Below are 25,132 nucleotides of genomic sequence, written 5' to 3' on the forward strand. Positions count from 1 at the left end.
CCCCGATCTCTCGCCGCTCCTCCGCCCAGATCTCTCGATACTCCTCCGCCCCGATCTCTCGATACTCCTCCGCCCCGATCTCTCGATACTCCTCCGCCCCGATCTCTCGCCGCTCCTCCGCCCCGATCTCTCGCCGCTCCTCCGCCCCGATCTCTCGATACTCCTCCGCCCCGATCTCTCGCCGCTCCTCCGCCCCGATCTCTCGCCGCTCCTCCGCCCCGATCTCGCGATACTCCTCCGCCCCGATCTCTCGCCCCTCCTCCGCCCCGATCTCTCGATACTCCTCCGCCCCGATCGCTCGCCCCTCCTCCGCCCCGATCCCTCGCCCCTCCTCCCCCCCGATCCCTCGCCCCTCCTCCGCCCCGATCTCTCGCCGCTCCTCCGCCCCGATCTCTCGCCGCTCCTCCTCCCCGATCTCTCGCCGCTCCTCAGCCCCGATCTCTCGCCGCTCCTCCGCCCCGATCTCTCGCCGCTCCTCCGCCCCGATCTCTCGATACTCCTCCGCCCCCGATCTCTCGCCCCTCCTCCGCCCCGATCTCTCGCCGCTCCTCCGCCCCCGATCTCTCGCCGCTCCTCCGCCCCGATCTCTCGCCGCTCCTCCGCCCCGATCTCTCGCCGCTCCTCCGCCCCGATCTCTCGCCCCTCCTCCGCCCCGATCTCTCGCCCCTCCTCCGCCCCGATCTCTCACCGCTCCTCCGCCCCGATCTCTCGATACTCCTCCGCCCCGATCTCGCGATACTCCTCCGCCCCGATCTCTCGCCCCTCCTCCGCCCCGATCCCTCGCCGCTCGTCCGCCCCGATCCCTCGCCCCTCCTCCCCCCGATCCCTCGCCCCTCCTCCCCCCCGATCTCTCGCCCCTCCTCCGCCCCGATCTCTCGCCGCTCCTCCGCCCCGATCTCTCGCCGCTCCTCCGCCCCGATCTCTCGCCGCTCCTCCTCCCCGATCTCTCGCCGCTCCTCAGCCCCGATCTCTCGCCGCTCCTCCGCCCCGATCTCTCGCCGCTCCTCCGCCCCGATCTCTCGCCCCTCCTCCGCCCCGATCTCTCGCCGCTCCTCCGCCCCGATCTCTCGATACTCCTCCGCCCCGATCTCTCGCCCCTCCTCCGCCCCCGATCCCTCGCCGCTCCTCCGCCCCGATCTCTCGCCGCTCCTCCGCCCCCCGATCTCTCGATACTCCTCCGCCCCCCGATCTCTCGATACTCCTCCGCCCCGATCTCTCGATACTCCTCCGCCCCGATCTCTCGCCGCTCCTCCGCCCCGATCTCTCGATACTCCTCCGCCCCCCGATCTCTCGATACTCCTCCGCCCCGATCTCTCGCCGCTCCTCCGCCCCGATCTCTCGCCGCTCCTCCGCCCCGATCCCTCGCCGCTCCTCCGCCCCCCGATCTCTCGATACTCCTCCGCCCCGATCTCTCGATACTCCTCCGCCCCGATCTCTCGATACTCCTCCGCCCCCGATCCCTCGCCGCTCCTCCGCCCCGATCTCTCGATACTCCTCCGCCCCGATCTCTCGATACTCCTCCGCCCCGATCTCTCGATACTCCTCCGCCCCCGATCCCTCGCCGCTCCTCCGCCCCCGATCCCTCGCCGCTCCTCCGCCCCGATCTCTCGATACTCCTCCGCCCCGATCTCTCGCCGCTCCTCCGCCCCGATCTCTCGATACTCCTCCGCCCCCGATCCCTCGCCGCTCCCCCGCCCCCGATCCCTCGCCGCTCCTCCGCCCCCCGATCTCTCGCCCCTCCTCCGCCCCCGATCTCTCGCCGCTCCCCCGCCCCGATCTCTCGATACTCCTCCGCCCCCGATCTCTCGCCGCTCCCCCGCCCCGATCTCTCGCCGTTCCTCCGCTGTACCTGCATCCCGCCGATGTTCCTGCCCATGTTCCAAACGGCGACCTGGGTTTTGATGATGTCACCCAGTCGCCCACTTCGAAGCTGTCACACACTTGTAGCAGCTAGCACTGGAAGCTGCAGTGCTATGCTCGTTTATCCTCGCGACCTCCGGTGGTGTCCTCTCGTGACTGACTGACCTGTAATTGCCGTGTTTTATCTCCCCTTTTTTTGAACAGGGGTGTAACATTTGCAATCCTCCAGTCCTCTCGCACCATCCCCATATTGTGGACAGAGTCTCTGCTCTTTCCACCCTTCCCTCACAACCTAGGATGCATCCCATCTGGACTGGCCCTTTCTACTTTGAATGCTGCCAACGTTTTGGTGCCAGCAGTTTATCTATTTTTATCCTATTCAATTTTTCTGCTACCTCCTCCTTTACTGTGACATTGACAGCATCTTCTTTAGTGAAGATAGATTTAAAGTACTCGTTTTATACATCAGCCACATCCTTTGCCTCCAAAAGATCTCCTTTGTGATCCCTAATCAGCCCTACCCTTTGACTACCATTTTACTAGAATTGCTTTGAATTTACAGCCCAGAAATGTCTACCCTATCGAACCCTTTCATAATCTTAAAGACCATCAGGTCATCTCTCAGTCTATCGACTCGGGATCAGTTCCTATGGACTGGAGGGTAGCTAATGTAACACCACTTTTTAAAAAAGGAGGGAGAGAGAAAACGGGGAATTATAGACCGGTTAGCCTGACATCAGTAGTGCGGAAAATGTTGGAATCAATTATTTAAGATGAAATAACAGCGCATTTGGAAAGCAGTGACAGGATCGGTCCAAGTCAGCATGGATTTATGAAAGGGAAATCATGCTTGACAAATCTTCTAGAAGTTTTTGAGGATGTAACTGGTAGAGTGGACAAGGGAGAACCAGTGGATGTGGTGTATTTGGACTTTCAAAAGGCTTTTGACAAGGTCCCACTCAAGAGATTGGTGTGGAAAATTAAAGCACAAAGATATTGGGGGTAATGTACTGACGTGGATAGAGAACTGGTTGGCAGACAGGAAGCAGAGAGTCGGGATAAACGGGTCCTTTTCAGAATGGCAGGCAGTGACTAGTGAAGTGCCGCAGGGCTCAGTGCTGGGACCCCAGCTCTTTACAATATACATTAATGATTTAGACAAAGGAATTGAGTGTAATATCTCCAAGTTTGCAGATGACACTAAGCTGGGTGGCGGTGTGAGCTGTGAGGAGGACACTAAGAGGCTGCAGGGTGATTTGGACAGGTTAGGTGAGTGAGCAAATGCATGGCAGATGCAGTATAATGTGGATAAATATGAGGTTATCCACTTTGGTGGCAAAACACGAAGGCAGAATATTATCTGAATGGTGACAGATTAGTAAAAGGGGAGGTGCAATGAGACTTGGGTGTCATGGTACATCAGTCATTGAAAGTTGGCATACAGGTACAGCAGGCGGTGAAGAAGGCAAATGATATGTTGGCCTTCATAGCTAGGGGATTTGAGTATAGGAGCAGGGAGGTCTTACTGCAGTTGTACAGGGCCTTAGTGAGGCCTCACCTGGAATATTGTGTTAGTATTGGTCTCCTAATCTGAGGAAGGACGTTCTTGCTATTGAGGGAGTGCAGCGAAGGTTCACGAAACTGATTCCCGGGGTGACAGGACTGACATATGAGGACTGGATCGACTGGGCCTTTATTCATTGGAGTTTAGAAGGATGAGAGGGGATATCATAGAAACATACAAAATTCTGACGGGACTGGACAGGTTAGATGCAGGAAGAATGTTTCCGATGTTGGGGAAGTGCAGAACCAGGGGACATAGTCTAAAGATAAGGGGTAGGCCATTTAGGATTGAGATGAGGAGAAACTTCTTCACTCAGAGAGTTGTTAACCTGTGGAATTCCCTACCACAGAGAGTTGTTGATGCCAGTTCATTGGATATATTCAAGAGGGAGTTAGATATGGCCCTTACGGCTAAAGGGATCAAGGGGTATGGAGAGAAAGCAGGAAAGGGGTACTGAGGGAATGATCAGCCATGATCTTATTGAATGGTGGTGCAGGCTCGAAGTGCCGAATGGCCTACTCCTGCACCTATTTTTCTATGTCTTTGTTTCTATGTTTCTCTTTTTTTGAGAAAAGGGCCCCAGCCTGTTCGATCTTCCCTGTTAAGTATAATCTCTCAGCTCTGGTATCAGTCTAGTAAAAAATGTTTGCACCTTCTCCAGTACCTCTCTAACTTATTTATAATATGGAGACCAGAACTGTTCACAGTGCTCCAAGTGTGCTGTAACCAAGGTTCCATACAATTTTAACATAACTTCTATCCCTCTAGAAATGAACCCCAGTGCTTGGTTTGCTTTTTTAACCTTATTAACCTGCATCGCTACTTTTAGTGATTTGTATCTGTCCCCAGCTCCCTCTGTTCCTCTACCCCATTTAGACACTTATTTTCAAAGGAATATGTGGCCTCTTTATTCTTCGTACTAAGATGTACTACCTCGCATTTACATTACAACAGTGACTACACTTCAAAAGTACTTCAGTGTCTGTGAAGCAGTTGGTGATGTCCTGAGGTTGTGAAAGGTGATGTATCAAAAAGAAAGGTTTGCATTTATACAGCGCATTTCAGCATCTCAGGATGTCCCAAAGCACTTCATAGACACTGAAGTACTTTCGATGTGTAGTCACTGTTGTAATGTAGGAACCGTGGAAGCCAGTTTGGGCACAGCAAGCTCCCACAAACAGCATTGAGATAACGACCAGATAATCTGTTTTTGTGATGTTGATTGAGGGATAAATATTGGCCAGGAAACCGGGGAGAACTCCCCTGCTCTTCCTCAAAATAGTGCCATGGGATCTTTTACGTCCACATGAGAGGTCATACGGTTTAATGCCTTATCCGGAAGATCAACGTAAATTGTTGTCTGTTTTCTCGCTCCATTACCTTGCCCATTAATTTAATCTGCCCACTGGCAGATCTTGTCAAACTCATTCTGCAATTTCTGAGCTGCCTCTCCTGATTCTGGTGCCCTTCCTAGGTTGACCACTTCTGAATTCAAGTCATTTACAATAATTAAAACTTGTAATGATCCCAGCATTGCGTTTTTGTTGCCAAATCCCCCTTTTTGGAGATAATCTTCCACCCCGTCTCCTTTACAAAGATGGCGGTGCCTTAGCTGACGGATGTTCCCCTTTACAAAGATGGCGCGGCCTCATTTAGATGGCGGCGGAACATCACATGTCCCAGGTCCGGACCTTCTATTGGTTGGTTACACACTGCTCAACCGAGCTTGACAGCCGACACCATGACGTTTGATTGACACCGGAGCCAGCCATACAGAAGGCCGCATTTCCTGGCTACCCAGGCTTGCGGCCAATCAGCTGCGGCCGAGGGCGGGGTGTAGGGCAGCGGAAGTTTGGTTGCGGGGAGGCGGCGGGCGCGCGGCCGGGGACCGGGATTCGAGGCTGCAAGCGGCTTCCCAGCGGGGGCGGGGCGGGCTCGGGGAGCGGGAGAGCGTTCGCTGCTGGACCGGGAGCCGCCTGGAGGCCCGCGCACAAAGTGCGTGGCCAGGTTGAAGAGGTGAGTAACCAACCAATAGAAGGACCCGGACTGGGCCACGTGATATTCAGACGCCATCTTAGTGAGGACACGCCATTTTGGGAAAGGAGAAGAGCAGCAAGGTTTGGACTGGGGAACCAACCAATAGAAGGACCCGGACTGGGCCACGTGATATTCAGACGCCATTTTGGGAAAGGAGAAGAGCAGCAAGGTTTGGACTGGGGAACCAACCAATAGAAGGACCCGGACTGGGCCACGTGATATTCAGACGCCATTTTGGGAAAGGAGAAGAGCAGCAAGGTTTGGACTGGGGAAGATGAGGGGAGGCTGGGGAGGCTGAGGGGAGATTTAATTGAGGTGTATAAAATAATGAGGGCCCTAGAACGGATGGACAGGATGGACCTGTTTCCCTTACAGAGGGGTCAATAACCGGGGGCGTAGATTTCTCGTACCTCAGCACTACGCTGGGAGTGTCAGGCTGGAGTCTGTGCCTAATTCTCTGGAGTGGGACTTAAAGCAATATCCTTCTGACTAAGATGTTGACGTCTGCCTCGGACCCCCCCCCCCCCCCCCCGGTGTCACACAGAAACATAGACAATAGGTGCAGGAGTCGGCCATTCAGCCCTTCGAGCCTGCACCGCCATTCGATAAGATCATTCCCTCAGTACCCCTTTCCTGCTTTCTCTCCATTCCCCTTGATCCCTTTAACCGTAAGGGCCATATCTAACTCCCTCTGGAATATATCCAATGAACTGGCCTCAACAACTCTCTGCGGTAGAGAATTCCACAGGTTCACCACTCTCTGGGTGAAGAAGTCTCTCCTCATCTCGGTCCTAAATGGCTTACCCCTTATCCTTAGACTGTGACCCCTGGTTCTTGCACAGATCACAACGGTTTAGTTTTTCACTATGGGCCTAACGCACTCCTGTCACTGTCTCAGATCCAGGTCCATGCATCATTTCGGACGTTGGCGGGCAATGAACTTTGTAATTGTGTCACTGTGACCAAGTCCAGTTCATTAATATGTATCAAAAAGAGCAGTGGTCCTAATACTGACCCCTGGGGAACACCACTGTATACTCCCTCCAGTCTGAAAAACAACCGTTCATCACTATCTGCTTTCTGTCCCTCAGCCAGTTTTGTACCCAAGCTGCCAGTGCCCCTCTAATCCCACGGGCTTTAATTTTGCTTACAGGTCTATTTTATGTGACGCCCACGGGTGAGGGAGAGGGTGCTCTGACAGTTACAATGACGTGTTAATGTGCGTGTTTTGACTTGTGTGGATGCAGGAAGTCCGGAGCCAGAATGTCACAGCAGCGCACACTGCCCCAGAGTAAGGAGCTGCTTCTCCAGTCCTACAACAAGAGACTGAAGGATGACATCAAATCCATTCTGGATAACTTCACAGAAATCATCAAAAGTGCTCGGGTAGGTGGTAACCAAACCAGACCCAGTGTGGCAGCACAGCCTGTCTGAGAGAGGATTCACATCACACTCCACGTTAACAATGGGGAAGACCATTACTGAACATCAAACCTCATCTCAGCAGCAGCTGTCAGTGGCAGTCGAAGGAAGGGTCAAATGTTTCTGTTGTGTTCCTAACACAGGGAGGTTAAAGTAACAGTGACCTCAGTCTTTAATAAGACACTCCAGAGTGAGGAACAGGCCTTCGGGGCCGGCTTATATACAGTGCTCCCAAGGTTTGGCACAGAAACAGGCCATTCGGCCCGTTACATCTGTGCATGTGTTTTCCACCACACGAATTGCCCAGTCAAATCCCACTCTCCCCCTCACTCCCCGCACCCTTTAATATCCCACCCAGTCTAATCCCACTCTCCCCTCACTCCCCGTACCCATTAATATCCCACACAGTCTAATCCCACTCTCCCCTCATTCCCCGTACCCATTAATACCCCACACAGTCTAATCCCACTCTCCCCCTCACTCCCCGCACCCTTTAATATCCCACTCAGTATAATCCCACTCTCCCCTCACCCTTTAATATCCCACCCAGTCTAATCCCACTCTCCCCGTACCCATTAATATCCCACAGTATAATCCCACTCTCCCCTCACTCCCCATACCCTTTAATATCCCACCCAGTATAATCCCACTCTCCCCTCACCCTTTAATATCCCACCCAGTCTAATCCCACTCTCCCGCTCACTCCCCATACTCCTTTAATATCCCACCCAGTCTAATCCCACTCTCCCTTCACTCCCCGTATCCTTTAATATCCCAACCAGTCTAATCCCACTCTCCCCTCACTCCCCGTACCCATTAATATCCCACCCAGTCTAATCCCACTCTCCCGCTCACTCCCCATACTCCTTTAATATCCCACCCAGTTTAATCCCTCACTCTCCACACCCTTTAATATCCCACCCAGTCTAATCCCACTCTCCCGCTCACTCCCCATACTCCTTTAATATCCCACCCAGTCTAATCCCTCACTCCCCACACTCTTTAATATCCCACCCAGTCTAATCCCACTCTCCCCTCATTCCCCGTACCCATTAATATCCCACCCAGTCTAATCCCACTCTCCCGCTCACTCCCCATACTCCTTTAATATCCCACCCAGTCTAATCCCTCACTCCCCACACTCTTTAATATCCCATACAGTCTAATCCCACTCTCCCCCTCACTCCCCGCACCCTTTAATATTTCTAATTTTCAGCAACTCGCTTTAATTTCCTTTAAAGAGAATTTACAGACTTGCTTCAACTACAGTTTGTGACCGAGAATCGCACATTCTGACCACCGTATCTATAAAAACATGTTCTAACCTCCCCTTTAATTCCTTTTATGATTGTCTTAAATCTGTGCCGATGGACACAGCCTCTGAATATTCAGCCCCTCACAACCTTCGCAGTCTCGAAGCCCCCGAACGGGGCTCCTTTTAACCTTGTCCGCCTCAGTGAGAAAAAACCCTAATTTCTCAATTCTCCCGTCATAACCGTGATCCCCCCCCCCCCGTCATAACCGTGATCCCCCCCCCGTCATAACCGTGATCCCCCCCCCCCCCGTCATAACCGTGATCCCCCCCCCCCCCGTCATAACCGTGATCCCCCCCCCCCCCCGTCATAACCGTGATCCCCCCCCCCCCCCCCCCCGTCATAACCATGATCCCCCCCCCCCCCCCGTCATAACCGTGATCCCCCCCCCCCCCCGTCATAACCGTGATCCCCCCCCCCCGTCATAACCGTGATCCCCCCCCCCTCCCGTCATAACCGTGATCCCCCCCCCCGTCATAACCGTGATCCCCCCCCCCCCCCGTCATAACCGTGATCCCCCCCCCCCCCCGTCATAACCGTGATCCCCCCCCCCCGTCATAACCGTGATCCCCCCCCCCGTCATAACCGTGATCCCCCCCCCCCCGTCATAACCGTGATCCCCCCCCCCCCGTCATAACCGTGATCCCCCCCCCCCCGTCATAACCGTGATCCCCCCCCCCGTCATAACCGTGATCCCCCCCCCCCCGTCATAACCGTGATCCCCCCCCCCCCGTCATAACCGTGATCCCCCCCCCCGTCATAACCGTGATCCCCCCCCCCGTCATAACTGTGATCCCCCCCCCCCGTCATAACCGTGATCCCCCCCCCCCCGTCATAACCGTGATCCCCCCCCCCCCCCGTCATAACTGTGATCCCCCCCCCCCGTCATAACCGTGATCCCCCCCCCCCCCCGTCATAACCGTGATCCCCCCCCCCCGTCATAACCGTGATCCCCCCCCCCCCGTCATAACCGTGATCCCCCCCCCCCCCCGTCATAACTGTGATCCCCCCCCCCCCGTCATAACCGTGATCCCCCCCCCCCCGTCATAACCGTGATCCCCCCCCCCGTCATAACTGTGATCCCCCCCCCCCGTCATAACCGTGATCCCCCCCCCCCCGTCATAACCGTGATCCCCCCCCCCCGTCATAACTGTGATCCCCCCCCCCCCCCCGTCATAACCGTGATCCCCCCCCCCCCCCGTCATAACCGTGATCCCCCCCCCCCCGTCATAACCGTGATCCCCCCCCCCCCGTCATAACCGTGATCCCCCCCCCCCCCGTCATAACCGTGATCCCCCCCCCCCCCGTCATAACCGTGATCCCCCCCCCCCGTCATAACCGTGATCCCCCCCCCCCGTCATAACTGTGATCCCCCCCCCCCGTCATAACCGTGATCCCCCCCCCCCCCCGTCATAACCGTGATCCCCCCCCCCCGTCATAACCGTGATCCCCCCCCCCCCCCCCCCCCCGTCATAACCGTGATCCCCCCCCCCCCCGTCATAACCGTGATCCCCCCCCCCCGTCATAACCGTGATCCCCCCCCCCCAGCTCCAGCGAATATTTCAACCTGCGCCTCCCATCCTTCCCCAGAGAGTGACGATGTTTGGCCACGGGGATGTTAACTGCTGCTCTTGCAATGTTGCAGCCCTCGAACTACTGGACATGAACCCCAGCAACAAAGTCCGGCAGCAGCTTAATTATTTTAGTTTGGGCTGGTCATACCCAGCACCATCTTTAGCCAGCAGGGCAGTGGGTGCTGATCGAGAACCTGATGTGTTTAACTCAGGGTGCTGATGCAGATTATCAGCCTCCGTCCACTGTCGCCCCCCCCTGCCCCGGGCATGGACCGGGAGTCGAGCCCCAGATCCCGTGGTGATGATGCTTCTGTTGCTCACTGCCCCCACCTCCCCATCCATTTATTCAGCGTGAAACCCTCCCTCCCTCCAGCTTCCTCTCCGCTCAAGTGATGCTGAAAACTGAGATGCCAAAGAGAAAATAAATTACACAGATTGTACAGCACAGAAACAGGCCATTCGGCCTAACTGGCTTCTCCACACAAGCCTCCTCCTACCCCTTTTCATCTCACCCTATCGCCATATCCTATTCATTTCTCAAGTACCTATCCAGCTCCCCTTAAATGCATCGATACTATTCGCCTCAACCACATTCTCACCGCTCTCTGGGTAAAGAGGTTTCTCCTGAATTCACCATTGGATTTATTACAGATCATCTTATATAATGGCCCCCTAGTTCTGGTCTCCCCCACAAGTGGAAATATCTTCTCTATGTCCACCCTATCAAACCCCTTCATAATTTTAAGGACCTCTATCAGGTCACCCCTCAGCCTTCTCTTTTCTAGAGCAAAGAGCCCCAGCCTGTTCCGTCGTTCCTGATAATTATAACCTCTCAGTTCTGGTATGTCTTTTGCACCTTCTCCAGTGCCTCTATATCCTTTTTGTAATACGGAGACCGGGACTGTGCACAAAGTCTATCCACCTTCTCCCTACAATGTTTGATATAAACAAAACGAAAATGGTTTTGTCAAATATATTTTCCGATAAAGACACTGACCCTTTGAGGGTAATTAAACTGTTCCACCATCCAGCTGGTGGTTACTGTGCCCGGGGGGTTTGTAAACACCTTCTCAGTGCAATAGTGGCACTCCGTATCAGAGCATCCACACGGGCACCGACAGGTAGGTTCAGTTCGAGAGAGAATGATACAGCTCAGGAGGAGGCCATTGGGCCCATCGAGCCTGTGCCGGCTCTGTGAGAGAGCGATCCAATCAGTCCCACTCCCCCCGCTGTTTCCCCACAGCTCTGCATATTCTTCCCTTCAAGTATTTATCCAATTCCCGGTTTGAAAGTTACTATTGAATCTGCTCCCACCGCTCTTTCAGGCAGCGCGTTCCCGATCACAACAACTCGCTGCGTTAAAACATTCTCCTTCTCCCCCTCTGATTCCTTTGCCAATTATCATCAATCTGTGTCCCTCTGGTTACTGACCCTCCTGCCCCGGGAACAGGTTCTCCTTATTTACTCTATCAAAGCCCCTCATGGTTTTAACCACCTCTATTAATCTCCCCTTAACCATCACTGCTCTAAGGGGAACAACACCAGCTTCTCTAATCTCTCTACAGATGTCCTAATAGATTTTTTATTAGCTACAGGACATGGAGCAAAGCAGGTCAATGGAGTTGAGGTACAGATCAGCCATGATCTGAGTGAATGGGGGAACAGGCTCGAGGGGCTGAATGGCCTCCTCCTCCCGTGTCCCACTCCACTCATTGCCCGCCGGGCTGCAGGAACCGCCTGTGTTTGGGGAGTGGTCGGATGCTTGATGTGAAGTCCCCGAGACACTGATCCAAAATCTCCACCTGAGGCCCAACCTTGTGTTCCAGGTTGAAGATGAGACGCAGGTTTCCCGAGCGACTCAGTGTGAGCAAGACCACTACGAGATGCACGTGAGAGCGGCAAATATCGTAAGTACCGAACAGGTCAAACTCAACCCATTCCTCCTCTCTGTTGTTTCTCCATCCCTGTATCTCCGCTCCTGAACAGTCTCGCTCTCACTGGGGTATGTGTCCCACACACACTGACTCTCACTGGGGTACGGGTCCCACACACACTGACTCTCACTGGGGTACAGGTCCCACACACACTGACTCTCACTGGGGTACAGGTCCCACACACACTGACTCTCACTGGGGTACAGGTCCCACACACACTGACTCTCACTGGGGAACGGGTCCCACACACACTGACTCTCACTGGGGTACGGGTCCCACACACACTGACTCTCACTGGGGTACGAGTCCCACACACACTGACTCTCACTGGGGTACGGGTCCCACACACACTGACTCTCACTGGGGTACGGGTCCCACACACACTGACTCTCACTGGGGTACGGGTCCCACACACACTGACTCTCACTGGGGTACAGGTCCCACACACACTGACTCTCACTGGGGTATGGGTCCCACACACACTGACTCTCACTGGGGTACAGGTCCCACACACACTGACTCTCACTGGGGTACAGGTCCCACACACACTGACTCTCACTGGGGTATGGGTCCCACACACACTGACTCTCACTGGGGTACAGGTCCCACACACACTGACTCTCACTGGGGTACAGGTCCCACAGACACTGACTCTCACTGGGGTACGGGTCCCACACACACTGACTCTCACTCGGGTATGGGTCCCACACACACTGACTCTCACTGGGGGACAGTCCCACACACACTGACTCTCACTCGGGTATGGGTCCCACACACACTGACTCTCACTGGGGTACGGGTCCCACACACACTGACTCTCACTGGGGTACGAGTCCCACACACACTGACTCTCACTGGGGTACGGGCCCCACACACACTGACTCTCACTGGGGTACGGGTCCCATACACACTGACTCTCACTGTGGTACGGGTCCCACACACACTGACTCTCACTGGGGTACAGGTCCCACACACACTGACTCTCACTGGGGTATGGGTCCCACACACACTGACTCTCACTGGGGTACAGGTCCCACACACACTGACTCTCACTGGGGTACGGGTCCCACACACACTGACTCTCACTGGGGTACGGGTCCCACACACACTGACTCTCACTGGGGGACAGTCCCACACACACTGACTCTCACTCGGATATGGGTCCCACACACACTGACTCTCACTGGGGTACGGGTCCCACACACACTGACTCTCACTGGGGTACGGGTTCCACACACACTGACTCTCACTGGGGTACGGGTCCCACACACACTGACTCTCACTGGGGTATGGGTCCCACACACACTGACTCTCACTGGGGTATGGGTTCCACACACACTGACTCTCACTGGGGTACGGGTTCCACACACACTGACTCTCACTGGGGTACAGGTCCCACACACACTGACTCTCACTGGGGTATGGGTCCCACACACACTGACTCTCACTGGGGTACAGGTCCCACACACACTGACTCTCACTGGGGTACAGGTCCCACACACACTGACTCTCACTGGGGTACAGGTCCCACACACACTGACTCTCACTGGGGTACAGGTCCCACAGACACTGACTCTCACTGGGGTACGGGTCCCACACACACTGACTCTCACTGGGGTACGGGTCCCACACACACTGACTCTCACTGGGGGACAGTCCCACACACACTGACTCTCACTGGGGTACGGGTTCCACACACACTGACTCTCACTGGGGTACGGGTCCCACACACACTGACTCTCACTGGGGTATGGGTTCCACACACACTGACTATCACTGGGGTACGGGTTCCACACACACTGACTCTCACTGGGGTACGGGTCCCACACACACTGACTCTCACTGGGGTACGGGTTCCACACACACTGACTCTCACTGGGGTACGGGTCCCACACACACTGACTCTCACTGGGGTACGGGTCCCACACACACTGACTCTCACTGGGGTACGGTCCCACACACACTGACTCTCACTGGGGTACGGGTCCCACACACACTGACTCTCACTGGGGTACGGTCCCACACACACTGACTCTCACTGGGGTACGGTCCCACACACACTGACTCTCACTGGGGTACGGTCCCACACACACTGACTCTCACTGGGGTACGGTCCCACACACACTGACTCTCACTGGGGTACGGGTCCCACACACACTGACTCTCACTGGGGTACGGTCCCACACACACTGACTCTCACTGGGGTACGGGTCCCACACACACTGACTCTCACTGGGGTAAGGGTCCCACACACACTGACTCTCACTGAGGTACAGTCCCACACACACTGACTCTCACTGGGGTATGGGTCCCACACACACTGACTCTCACTGGGGTATGGGTCCCACACACACTGACTCTCACTGGGGTATGGGTCCCACACACACTGACTCTCACTGAGGTACAGTCCCACACACACTGATTCTCACTGGGGTAAGGGTCCCACACACACTGACTCTCACTGGGGTACAGTCCCCACACACTGACTCTCACTGGGGTACAGTCCCACACACACTGACTCTCAGTGGGGTACGGGTCCCACACAAACTGACTCTCACTGGGGTATGGGTCCCACACACACTGACTCTCACTGGGGTAGGGGTCCCACACACACTGACTCTCACTGGGGTAAGGGTCCCACACACACTGACTCTCACTGGGGTACAGTCCCCACACACTGACTCTCACTGGGGTACAGTCCCACACACAGTGACTCTCAGTGGGGTACGGGTCCCACACAAACTGACTCTCACTGGGGTATGGGTCCCACACACACTGACTCTCACTGGGGTACAGGTCCCACACACACTGACTCTCACTGGGGTACAGTCCCCACACACTGACTCTCACTGGGGTACGGGTCCCACACACACTGACTCTCACTGGGGTAAGGGTCCCACACACACTGACTCTCACTGGGGTACGGGTCCCACACACACTGACTCTCACTGGGGTACAGTCCCCACACACTGACTCTCACTGGGGTACGGGTCCCACACACACTGACTCTCACTGGGGTAAGGGTCCCACACACACTGACTCTCACTGGGGTACGGGTCCCTCACACACTGACTCTCACTGGGGTACAGGTCCCACACACACTGACTCTCACTCGGGTACGGGTCCCACAGGTACTGGCTGCCTGCTCAGACCTCAACCAGTGATTATAATCGCTCCACCATTGGTGGCCGTACCTTCAGCTGCCAAGGCCCCAAGTTCTGGAATTTCCTCCCTAAACCTCGCCGCCTCTTTTTCCTCCTTTAAGAAAAAAAAACATCTCATTGACCAAGCTTTTGGTCACCTGTCCTGTTATCTCCTTATGTGTCTCCTGTGAAATGCCTTGTGACGCTTTAATAAGTGCAAGTTGTTGTTGTTGATGAACGTCAGCAGGCTATTCGACCACTGAGGGCTCACCCGATGTCCGCACATGGAACGCTTCTAGTCGGAGTACTCCTCCCTAACCAGGGATGCAGAGTGGGAGACCCCGGACTGGCACAATAACACCTACCAATCCGGAAAACCTTAAATTACTGAGCACAGGTGTATAGAGAAGGGAATGTTTAAATTACAGAGTTCTGTGCCGTATAGGGGATCATAATATTGTCCGTTTCACCTCTGGGTCCCTGGTTCGCTGCATTTAGAGCTTTCTCTGGCCATTGTGTTGTGAATTTATAAAACTTGAGTAAAGGTGACCCTTGTAATAGTCAATAGCAAATTGGCAGGAAACCAGTCTGCATAATAACAGTAATTAATATTTATAAAATATGTTCAAAATATTACATCAGTCCACACTTCCCCTCAACGTTTGCTGTTATAAATTCCCATGTCCACATTTATAATGGAATCTTTCTATGTAAACTCGCATTGTAATTACAGCCTCTCACCATTGTGGGCGGTGTATTTTACAGAGGTAAATCCCATTGACCCTGAAATTCTGGTTGGAGGCTTCTTTCGGACAAACGCCTCTGACCGGAGAATTTTTATGAATTTACCTGGGGGTCCCGGAGGAGCGTGGGATTCCGGTGGGGAGGCCTTCTCGTCCCGCACTGCGAAACGCGCTCCCGTCCTCCAGGTTCCCACGGAGACGGTGCAGTCACGTGTGACTGCTCAACCAATCGGGTACTGTGTTCTCATTAATCACAATGAGAACTCCGTATCTACCAGTTCTCATTGCTATGAATGAGAAAACAAAAACCAAACACACTAAACGCAACATAAAAAATAAAAAACACATCTCACAATTAAATTTAATTGAAATGAAAGTTAATAACTGTCTTAGAAAAAGATATATTTTTCCGATTTTTAAAAAAGTTTTGTAATTAAGGTTTAAAATAAACTTACTTTAGTGGGCAGGGTTTTTAACATAAAAATGTGTTTTTAAATGTTATTTTTACATTTTTTTTAATATGTTTTAAAACTCTTATGCTGGTAAAAGTACGCTATGTGCCTGCTTTTACCAGATGCAAGAGTTTTAAGGACACTCGCTGGGCAAGAGATGGGCAAATACCACAGTCGTGCCCATGTGAATGTTCTGGGCACAACTGGCGATCTGTCAAGCCAGAACTTAACGATCGGAAAGCGGCTTTTGCGATACCTCCCCGGGTCTGTACACACTCCGTACGGACCGGGGGGCATCCGGGATTTCAAGGCCATTATAAATGTGGACATAACTGTTTATAATGGAAATATAAAAATAAGGAGTGGGGGGAGTCCAGAACAAGGGGCAGAACCTTACAATTAGAGCCAGGCCGTTCAGGGTGATGTCAGGAAGCACTTCTTCACACAAAGGGCAGTGGGAATCGGGAACTCTCTCCCACAAAATGGCTGGTGGTCAATTGAAAATGTCAATTGAGATTGATGTATTTGTGTTGGGCGAGGGTATTAAGGGTTATGGAACCAGTGCGGGGAGATGGAGTTAAGGTACAGATTGGCCCTGATCGGATTGATGATTCAGGCTCTTGTTTCTGCCCCGCCCGGGTGTTAGGTGCGTGCCGGGGAGAGTTTGATGAAGCTGGTGTCAGACCTGAAGCAGTTCCTGATCCTCAATGACTTCCCCTCGGTGAACGAGTCCATCAACCAGCGGAAGCAGCAGCTACGCAGCCTGCAGGAGGAGTGCGACAAGAAGCTGGTCACCCTGAGAGACGAGATTGCCGTCGATCTGTACGAGCTGGAAGAAGAATATTACTCCTCCAGGTACAAATAGCACAGAACTGCCCCCCCCCCCCCCCCCTCACCCCCCGCAGCACAGCCTCGAGAACCTGTCTGTCAGCAGCCCATGGACTGCAGCGCCCCATTGTAACACTGACCCAGTCTCACAATGTCACACTCTCCCCATAACCCACACCGTGACACGCTCCGACACTGTAACACTCTCCCACGTGATTACGCTGCAACACTCTGGTTACATATTCCACGGCGTGTATATATCTCCTTGAGTAGAGGAGGGGTATCTTCATACTTAAACTCTGCCCGTCCGTCACGCTTCTGGTCATCTCCCCACAGCCCCCTCTGCCACCCGCTAACAATGCCAGTCTTTCTTTCCTTCCGATGGCTTCTAGTTGGGTGGGGCCATTCGAAACGCCCTTTAGCGCACCCGATCATCAGTGGAGAACAGCCCTGATCTGATGCGATGTGTGTAGGAAAGCAGCCCTGAGCAGTCGGTACCCCCGGGCATTGTGTGCAGTGTTATAGCGGGGGCGGCGTGGGCTTCTGCTGTTATTTATTTACATCCATCCCTTCCTCCTCGCTCCAGCTCTACTTGTAATCAAAGCAAACTCCCGACGCACGGCTGGAAACCGCTGTGAGTGCCCGAAGGACTTTCCCCCGGCCCGTGTCTGTCGAAGGCGACGTGCTGATTCCTCGCAAGTGAAACCACGGGGAGGCAGGCATGTCGTAAAGAGGCTGCTTATAAAAAAAAAAACAAACCCCACACAAGGAAGCTCGGAATTCGGTGAATCTTTAAACCTTCTCAGGCACGACGCGTCTCGCTAAAACATTCCCAAGTGCCATTCTGAAGAAGCTCCCTCGGCACCAGCACCTGCTCGAGGAGTTCCTGCCTCCTTGTGTGTGTCGAGGACATTGACGTTTAGAATGTACCTTTTACGTGATGCGGCGGCAAAGTTCCGTCAATGCTGTTCTGGACGAGGCGGCCATTTTAAGACGATACTTCCTGCCCTGGTTATATCGTTACGATAATCTTGAGAATTTTTACATCACAAACTGGAATTTTATTTTAAAGATCGTTCCCAGATTTAATAACAGATCCTTTATATCTATTAACATTTTATATATCTGTCTATAAATATAATAATCATAAACCAGTTACGTATGCACGCACATGTTGGACGTCACAGCGTGTCTAATGCCAACTTCTGTATCACGTGATGGGGGAAATATTTGCCCGTTTGCAGTAATACGACATTGTGGCCTTAAAGACACAGGCCGGTTATACGGACGTTCCGTCTGATTTAACCGTAACCAGCATCACATGGGGTCACGAGGGACAATAATCACTTCAACAAAATACCTTTCTATACAATAAGAACATAAGAATTAGGAGCAGGAGTAGGCCATACGGCCCCTCAAGCCTGCTCCGCCATTCAGTAAGATCACGGCTGATCTTCAACCTCAACTCCACTTCCCCGCCCGCTCCCCATATCCCTCGATTCCCCTCGAATCCAAAAATCTATCGATCTCAGTCTTGAATATACTCAACAACTGAGCATCCACAGCCCTCTGGGGTAGAAAATTCCAAAGATTCACCACCCTCTGAGTGAAGAAGTTTCACCTCATCTCAGTCCTAAATGGCTGACCCCTTATCTGGAGACTGTGACCCCTGGTTCTAGACTCTCCAGCCCGGGGGAAACAACCTCTCAGCATCTACCCTGTCAATCCCCCTCAGAATCTTGTATATTTCAATGAGATCACCTCTCATTCTTCTAAACTCCAGAGACGATAAGCCCAATCTACACAATCTCCTCATAGGACAACCCTCTAATAATGTATTTGCTTCAAGGGATCTTTGCTTAAGAATTCATAGCAACACATTGCTGTTAAGAACTAGTTGGTTTATTAACAAAAGGTTTAACAATCACACGACACATTACCAGTTCATCCACCAGGCTCACAACCACCTGCCCCATCGTGGATCCCTGAACCCAACTGGCTGGGGTTTTATTGAGGCTTGTGAACATCACGTGACTGGCTAAGTCACCCAACACAGCAGCTCCACAAACCTGCCAGGTGCGTACATTACACCTGTCATCGCAGGGAGATGTATACAATACACCTTTACACTTTGATGCTATTATCGGATTGTTTCTAAAGCTGCCAGACACAAGCAAAGCCCAGTTTGACCGGTGGTAAAGTTGACGGACTGCAATTGAGAACCTCCTCCTTCCACTCCCACTCCAGGACATCCCATAATACCAGCAGTGCTCTAACACGTGTGTTACATGCAAAGATCCAATCCACCTGTACATCACAGAATATCACTTACACGTCCCATAATATTCCAGTGTTATGCAACATTAATGTCAAAGTGGTCACTTAACTGGACATCCCATAATATCCGTCTGAGTTAGCTGCACATCCCAGAATATTCCACATGCATCCTATAATATCCAAGTGTTGTGCTCCATCTACATCCCATAATATGATTGCAGCTGGGAGCAACTTTGGTGCTCAGCAACTGGGAGTCAGGAAAGGGGGGGGGGGCGGCTGGGGACTAGGGGGAGCTGGGCTGGAGACTGGGGGGAGCTGGGGACTGGGGGGAGCTGGGCTGGAGACTGAGGGGAGCTGGGCTGGAGACTGGGGGGAGCTGGGCTGGAGACTGAGGGGAGCTGGGCTGGAGACTGGGGGGAAGCTGGGAGCTGGGGACTGGGGGGAGCTGGGCTGGGGACTGGGGGGAGCTGGGCTGGAGACTGGGGGGAGCTGGGGACTGGGGGGAGCTGGGCTGGAGACTGGGGGGAGCTGGGCTGGAGACTGGGGGGAGCTGGGCTGGAGACTGGGGGGAGCTGGGCTGGAGACTGGGGGGAGCTGGGGAGCTGGGGACTGGGGGAAGCTGGGCTGGAGACTGGGGGGAGCTGGGCTGGAGACTGGGGGGAGCTGGGCTGGAGACTGGGGGGAGCTGGGCTGGAGACTGGGGGGAGCTGGGGACTGGGGGAAGCTGGGCTGGAGACTGGGGGGAGCTGGGCTGGAGACTGGAGGGAGCTGAACTGGGCTGGAGACTGGGGGGAGCTGGGAGCTGGGGAGCTGGGGACTGGGGGGAGCTGGGCTGGAGACTGGGTGGAGCTGGGAGCTGGGGACTAGGGGGAGCTGGGCTGGAGACTGGGGGGAGCTGGGCTGGAGACTGGAGGGAGCTGGGGACTGGGGGGAGCTGGGCTGGAGACTGGGGGGAGCTGGGGACTAGGGGGAGCTGGGCTGGAGACTGGAGGGAGCTGGGGACTGGGGGAGCTGGGCTGGAGACTGGAGGGAGCTGAACTGGGCTGGAGACTGGGGGGAGCTGGGCTGGAGACTGGGGGGAGCTGGGCTGGAGACTGGGTGGAGCTGGGAGCTGGGGACTAGGGGGAGCTGGGCTGGAGACTGGGGGGAGCTGGGCTGGAGACTGGAGGGAGCTGAACTGGGCTGGAGACTGGGGGGAGCTGGTGCTGGGGGACTGGAGGACTGGAGACTGGGGACTGGAGCTTCTATCCTGGGCTATAAAATACTGCTCGGCTCGGGGTGAATTCCCAGCCACACAAGACTAGAGAGTCCTAGGTTCCATGCCTGGCCTGTGCCCAGTCCACTGACCCCAGCCAGAGCAGCAGCAGCGGCTACAATCAGCCTCAGTACCCCAGGCGGGGGAGGGTGTGCAGGAAATGTGCCACGGTTTCCCGCCCCTGATCACTATCCGGCCTCAGTAACTCCTGCTGGAGAGAGTGAGAGTCTGCGCACACACACAATCGGGCGGGAATAGCATTGGATTCGGCTGTGATGCCACCCACAGCCAAATAGGTTATCACCCGGGGATGGATACCAGAGTGCTGCGTATCCATACCCCAGCAAGAGCCGGTACTCTCGGGAGGGGAGGGGGGGGAAGAACAGCTGTTCGGGGTGAGTGGAGTGGAGTGTGAGATGAGAGAACAGGAGCTCATGAAAACCAATGTCCCCATTAATTTTTCTTGGGGTGCACAGCCCATTCAGAATTCCATGCATGTGCATTTCTTCCCATTTAAAAGGGATGAGCTATGTGCATGGGAGCTCCAGAGTGTGCAGCCACGCAGCTTAAGGGCACGTTGGTGGAACCCCTGCAAAGTACCTCGACCCACTTTGTAAAATCAGTGTGACCTCCTCCTTCACACACGGCTGATTCTATTTCCGTGAAACACAAGCTTTAAATTAAACGGCTGTTGTCAGTCAGACGCCCGCCCAGGACTGTAACGATTTAGAGTGCGGACAGAGAGACGTAATCTGTTTGAATTCCCGGAACCGTCCAGTAGTGATGTCCAGGTGAATGTTACAAACAATAATTGCTGTTACACCTTGTGCCTTCTTCACTGTTCCCGACATTTTACAAACAAAAATTGTTTTTATCTCTGTATCTGTGTTCATTTTTGTTTTAAGATTTATATATAATTTAAAAGCTGCATACTTCATTCAAGTAAACATTCCAGCATCCCACTTTAAACATTTTAAATACTCATAAATAAAGTTAAAATCATACAGATCACCGATTTCAATGTCTGTGTTTCTGTTTCACATCACCTCATCTAATTGAAGTTCCACCTGCTTTGCTCCTGCCTTGCTCACTCTGCCTTTCAAACTTGAGTTAACTTTCAGCTGACCTTTTACTCTGAATCAACAGACCAGCTCCTGGGATGGTTTCATTCAGTAACTGCTTCAGTGAGTTACCGAGTCGACAAAGGCCCAAAAAACTCCCGAGTTTTTATCCCCGGGCTCTGCTGGGTTACCTGATCGCGGCTGGGGATAGGGCGAGCATTGCTACTGTTGGCTTTCTATGTGTCTCTGGCTTAGGGAAGATTAGCCGGGGTCACAAGTACTGATCTGCTGTGACTCCCACTGCATGCCGGCTGATGACAGGCTGTGATTAGAAATAGGAGCAGGAGTCGGCCATAGGCCCCTCGAGCCTGCTCCGCCATTCAATAAGATCATGGCTGACCTGATTATGGACTCAGCTCCACTTCCCCGCCCGTTCCCCATAACCCTTAACTCCTTTATCACTCAAAAATCTGTCTATCTCCGCCTTAAATATATTCAATGACCCAGCCTCCACAGCTCTCTGGGGCAGAGAATTCCACAGATTCAGAACCCTCTGAGAAAAGAAATTCCTTCTCATCTCAGTTTTAAATGGGCGACCCCTTATTCTAAAACTATGCCCCACTTAGTTAAATAGCCCACCAACACCAGAGCTGTACCTGCCCTGGGAGTGTTTGATGGGACAGTGTAGAGGGAGCTTTACTCTGTATCTAACCCCCTGTACCTGCCCTGGGAGTGTTTGATGGGACAGTGTAGAGGGAGCTTTACTCTGTATCTAACCCCGTGCTGTACCTGCCCTGGGAGTGTTTGATGGGACAGTGTAGAGGGAGCTTTACTCTGTATCTAACCCCCTGTACCTGCCCTGGGAGTGTTTGATGGGACAGTGTAGAGGGAGCTTTACTCTATATCTAACCCGTGCTGTACCTGCCCTGGGAGTGTTTGATGGGACAGTGTAGAGGGAGCTTTACTCTGTATCTAACCTCGTGCTGTACCTGCCCTGGGAGTGTATGACGGGGCCTGTGATAGACTGTGGACTGTTTTATGGCTGATTTTCTAACCGGGAACCCACATTCATCAACAACTTGTATTTATATAGTGCTTTTAACAGAGTAAAACATCCCAAGGTGCTTCACAGGAGCAATATCAGACAAATTTTGACACTGATCTGGATAAGACGATATTAGGACTGGTGACCAAAAGCTTGGTCAAAGAGGGAGGTTTAAGGAGCGTCTCAAAGGAGGAGCGAGAGGGAGAGGGAGAGGTTTAGGGAGGGAGTTCCAGAGCGTTGGGCCCCGGCAGCTGAAGGCACGGCCACCGATGATGGAGCGATGGAAATCGGGGCTGTGCAGGAGGCCAGAATTAGAGGAGCGCAGAGATCTCGGAAGGTTGTGGAGCTGGTTACAGAGATAGAGAGGGGCGAAAGTCACGGAGGGATTTGAAAACAAGGATGAGGATTTTAAAATCGAGTCGTTGCCGGACCGGGAGCCAATGTAGGTCAGCGAGCACAGGGGGTGATGGTTGAACGGGACTTGGTGCGAGATCGGATATGGGGCAGAAGAGTTTGGGGTGAGCTGAAGTTTAGGGGGGGGGTGGAAGATGGGAGGTCGGTCAGGAGATGGTGGAGTTTTTCCCGGTGTCCTGGGACCAATATTTATCCCTCAATCAACATCACTAAATAAAACAGATGATCTGGTTGTTGTCACAGTGCTGTGTGTGGGAGCTTGCTGTGCACACATTGGCTGCTGCGTTTCCCACATTACAACAGGGACTGCACTCCAACATTGGCTGTAAAGTGCTTTGGGATGATCTGAGGTGGTGAAAGTCACTATATAAATGCAAGTTCTCTCTCTCTCTCTCTCTCCCTTTATTTTGTGCCGTTCTCTTGCCTTGCTCTGACAAACGTTGCTATTCTTTCTCACACTACCCTTGTTCCCGACAAGCTACAGCCTGTGGGACGGTGCCGACCTCCCGCTGTGCGAGGCGTTCCGGCGATGGGAGGAGGAGGAGGGGGCCACCACGCCCGAGGAGGAGATGGCAACGGAGATGGTGGTGCCCGTGGCGGGAGGAGAGGCCGACGGCGGAGCGGTTCTGGGCAGCGCTACCTCGCAGCCGCAGGTGAACGGGCACGGAGCGGGCAGCGCCGACCCCGTGTGAGGGGTGGGGGGGGGCGGGGGGGGAGCGTGCTGCAGGAAAGACCCCCCCCCCCCACTCCTCCTCCCGCGGGCCTCCCCTCCCATGCTGGAACAGATCGGCGCTTCGGACGGGCAAAGGTATCGGACGCCGCAGTGGAACAGGACCCGAGCCGGACCACTCACCACACGCTGCCGGCGGGAGTGAGGCGCGGACCAGACGGGTCTGCAGCATCTGAAAGAGAAAGGTTGGCGGGGCGGGCAGCCGATTGCGGGTGTGGTGAAACAGACGGGCGTTTAGCCAAAGCCCACCCTCGGCCCAGATCCCCCCATCCCCCCCCAAGTCCGTCTTTTCTCTTTCTGATGTCGATCGACCCACTCTGCGTTTTCACCTTCTCGTGTTTGAAATGTATTTATTTTTGCCCGCGATTCGATGCCGATTGCAGGCGTCACTGCGTCAGACTGATTGCGACCCCCGGCTGTGACTGGGGCGCGGCACAAGTAAATGTAACGCCAACACTTTTGTTTTCTTATTTTACAGCTGTGAGTTAGAAGCTGGGAGGCGATGGCTGAAACAGACAAGGGGACAAGGGGAGCAGGGAAGCGTAGAGTAGGAAATCTCACAGTCTCTCTTAGTCATAAACTGTTTCAGCTCGAGACAGACTGTGAGCGAGAGCGAGAGACTGTGAGCGAGACTGAGTGTGTGAGTGAGAGAGAGACAGAGAGAGAGACAGAGAGAGAGATTGAGTGACAGAGCGAGAGAGAGACAGAGCGAGAGAGAGAGACAGAGCGCGAGCAAGAGACTGAGAGAGCGAGACTGAGTGTGTGAGTGAGAGAGACAGAGCAAGAGAGAGACAGAGCGAGAGAGATTGAGTGACAGAGCGAGAGATTGAAAGAGCGAGACTGAGTGTGTGAGTGAGAGAGACAGAGAGAGAGATTGAGTGACAGAGAGAGAGATTGAAAGAGCGAGACTGAGTGTGTGAGTGAGAGAGACAGAGAGAGAGATTGAGTGACAGAGAGAGAGATTGAGTGACAGAGCGAGAGAGAGACAGAGCGAGAGAGAGAGACAGAGCGAGAGCGAGAGACTGAGAGAGCGAGACTGAGTGAGTGAGTGACAGAGACAGAGCAAGAGAGAGACAGAGCGAGAGAGATTGAGTGACAGAGCGAGAGATTGAAAGAGCGAGACTGAGTGTGTGAGTGAGAGAGACAGAGAGAGAGATTGAGTGACAGAGCGAGAGAGAGACAGAGCGAGGCTGAGTGAGCGAGAGTGAGAGGCTGAGTGAGTGAGAGAGAGAGACAGAGCGAGGGAGAGACAGAGCGAGCCAAGCAGCAAGTGTTAGCAAAACCTGAAGATTAAGTGACCTCACTGTAACCCACGACAGTATTGCACAGCAAGGCCTGACTGTCAGATAACTAGAACATGGCAAAACAGGAAGTGTCTTTGTTTTAACACAGTTGCAGTATTCGCCCACCCAGGAACTGTATGGGCCAAGGCGCATTGTGTAACTTTTGGAGTTGTCAGTAAACGTAAACCTGAGACGTT

At 53.7% G+C, this 25,132-nt stretch overlaps 1 protein-coding gene across 5 annotated transcripts; it reads left to right on the forward strand.

The window, feature by feature from the left end:
* Positions 1-5,321: 5,321 nt before the first annotated feature.
* On the forward strand, positions 5,322-25,132 carry med22 (mediator complex subunit 22). Of its 5 annotated transcripts, none has more exons than XM_070863635.1 (5): positions 5,322-5,440; positions 6,709-6,847; positions 11,597-11,677; positions 16,689-16,897; positions 23,407-25,132. In XM_070863635.1, exons 2-5 carry the CDS (start codon positions 6,725-6,727, stop codon positions 23,612-23,614), a joined length of 621 nt encoding a protein of 206 aa, XP_070719736.1. In that variant the 5' UTR covers positions 5,322-5,440; positions 6,709-6,724; the 3' UTR covers positions 23,615-25,132. The 5 variants fall into 5 exon arrangements, with proteins under 5 accessions (XP_070719736.1, XP_070719734.1, XP_070719737.1 ...); XM_070863633.1 differs by having other exon boundaries at positions 5,325-5,440; positions 23,401-25,132; XM_070863636.1 differs by lacking the exon at positions 23,407-25,132 and adding an exon at positions 17,457-19,406 and having other exon boundaries at positions 5,326-5,440.

Source organism: Pristiophorus japonicus, chromosome 20 (assembly GCF_044704955.1).
Source record: "Pristiophorus japonicus isolate sPriJap1 chromosome 20, sPriJap1.hap1, whole genome shotgun sequence".
NCBI lineage: Eukaryota > Metazoa > Chordata > Chondrichthyes > Pristiophoridae > Pristiophorus > Pristiophorus japonicus.

Bases quoted from the DNA above. Each gene is read 5' to 3' on its own strand.
- med22 (XM_070863633.1), top strand. From the start codon at position 6,725: ATGTCACAGCAGCGCACACTGCCCCAGAGTAAGGAGCTGCTTCTCCAG. The intron at 6,848-11,596 runs GTAGGTGGTAAC...CTTGTGTTCCAG, and splicing joins AAATCATCAAAAGTGCTCGG to GTTGAAGATGAGACGCAGGT. The intron at 16,898-23,400 runs GTACAAATAGCA...GTTCCCGACAAG, and splicing joins GAAGAATATTACTCCTCCAG to CTACAGCCTGTGGGACGGTG.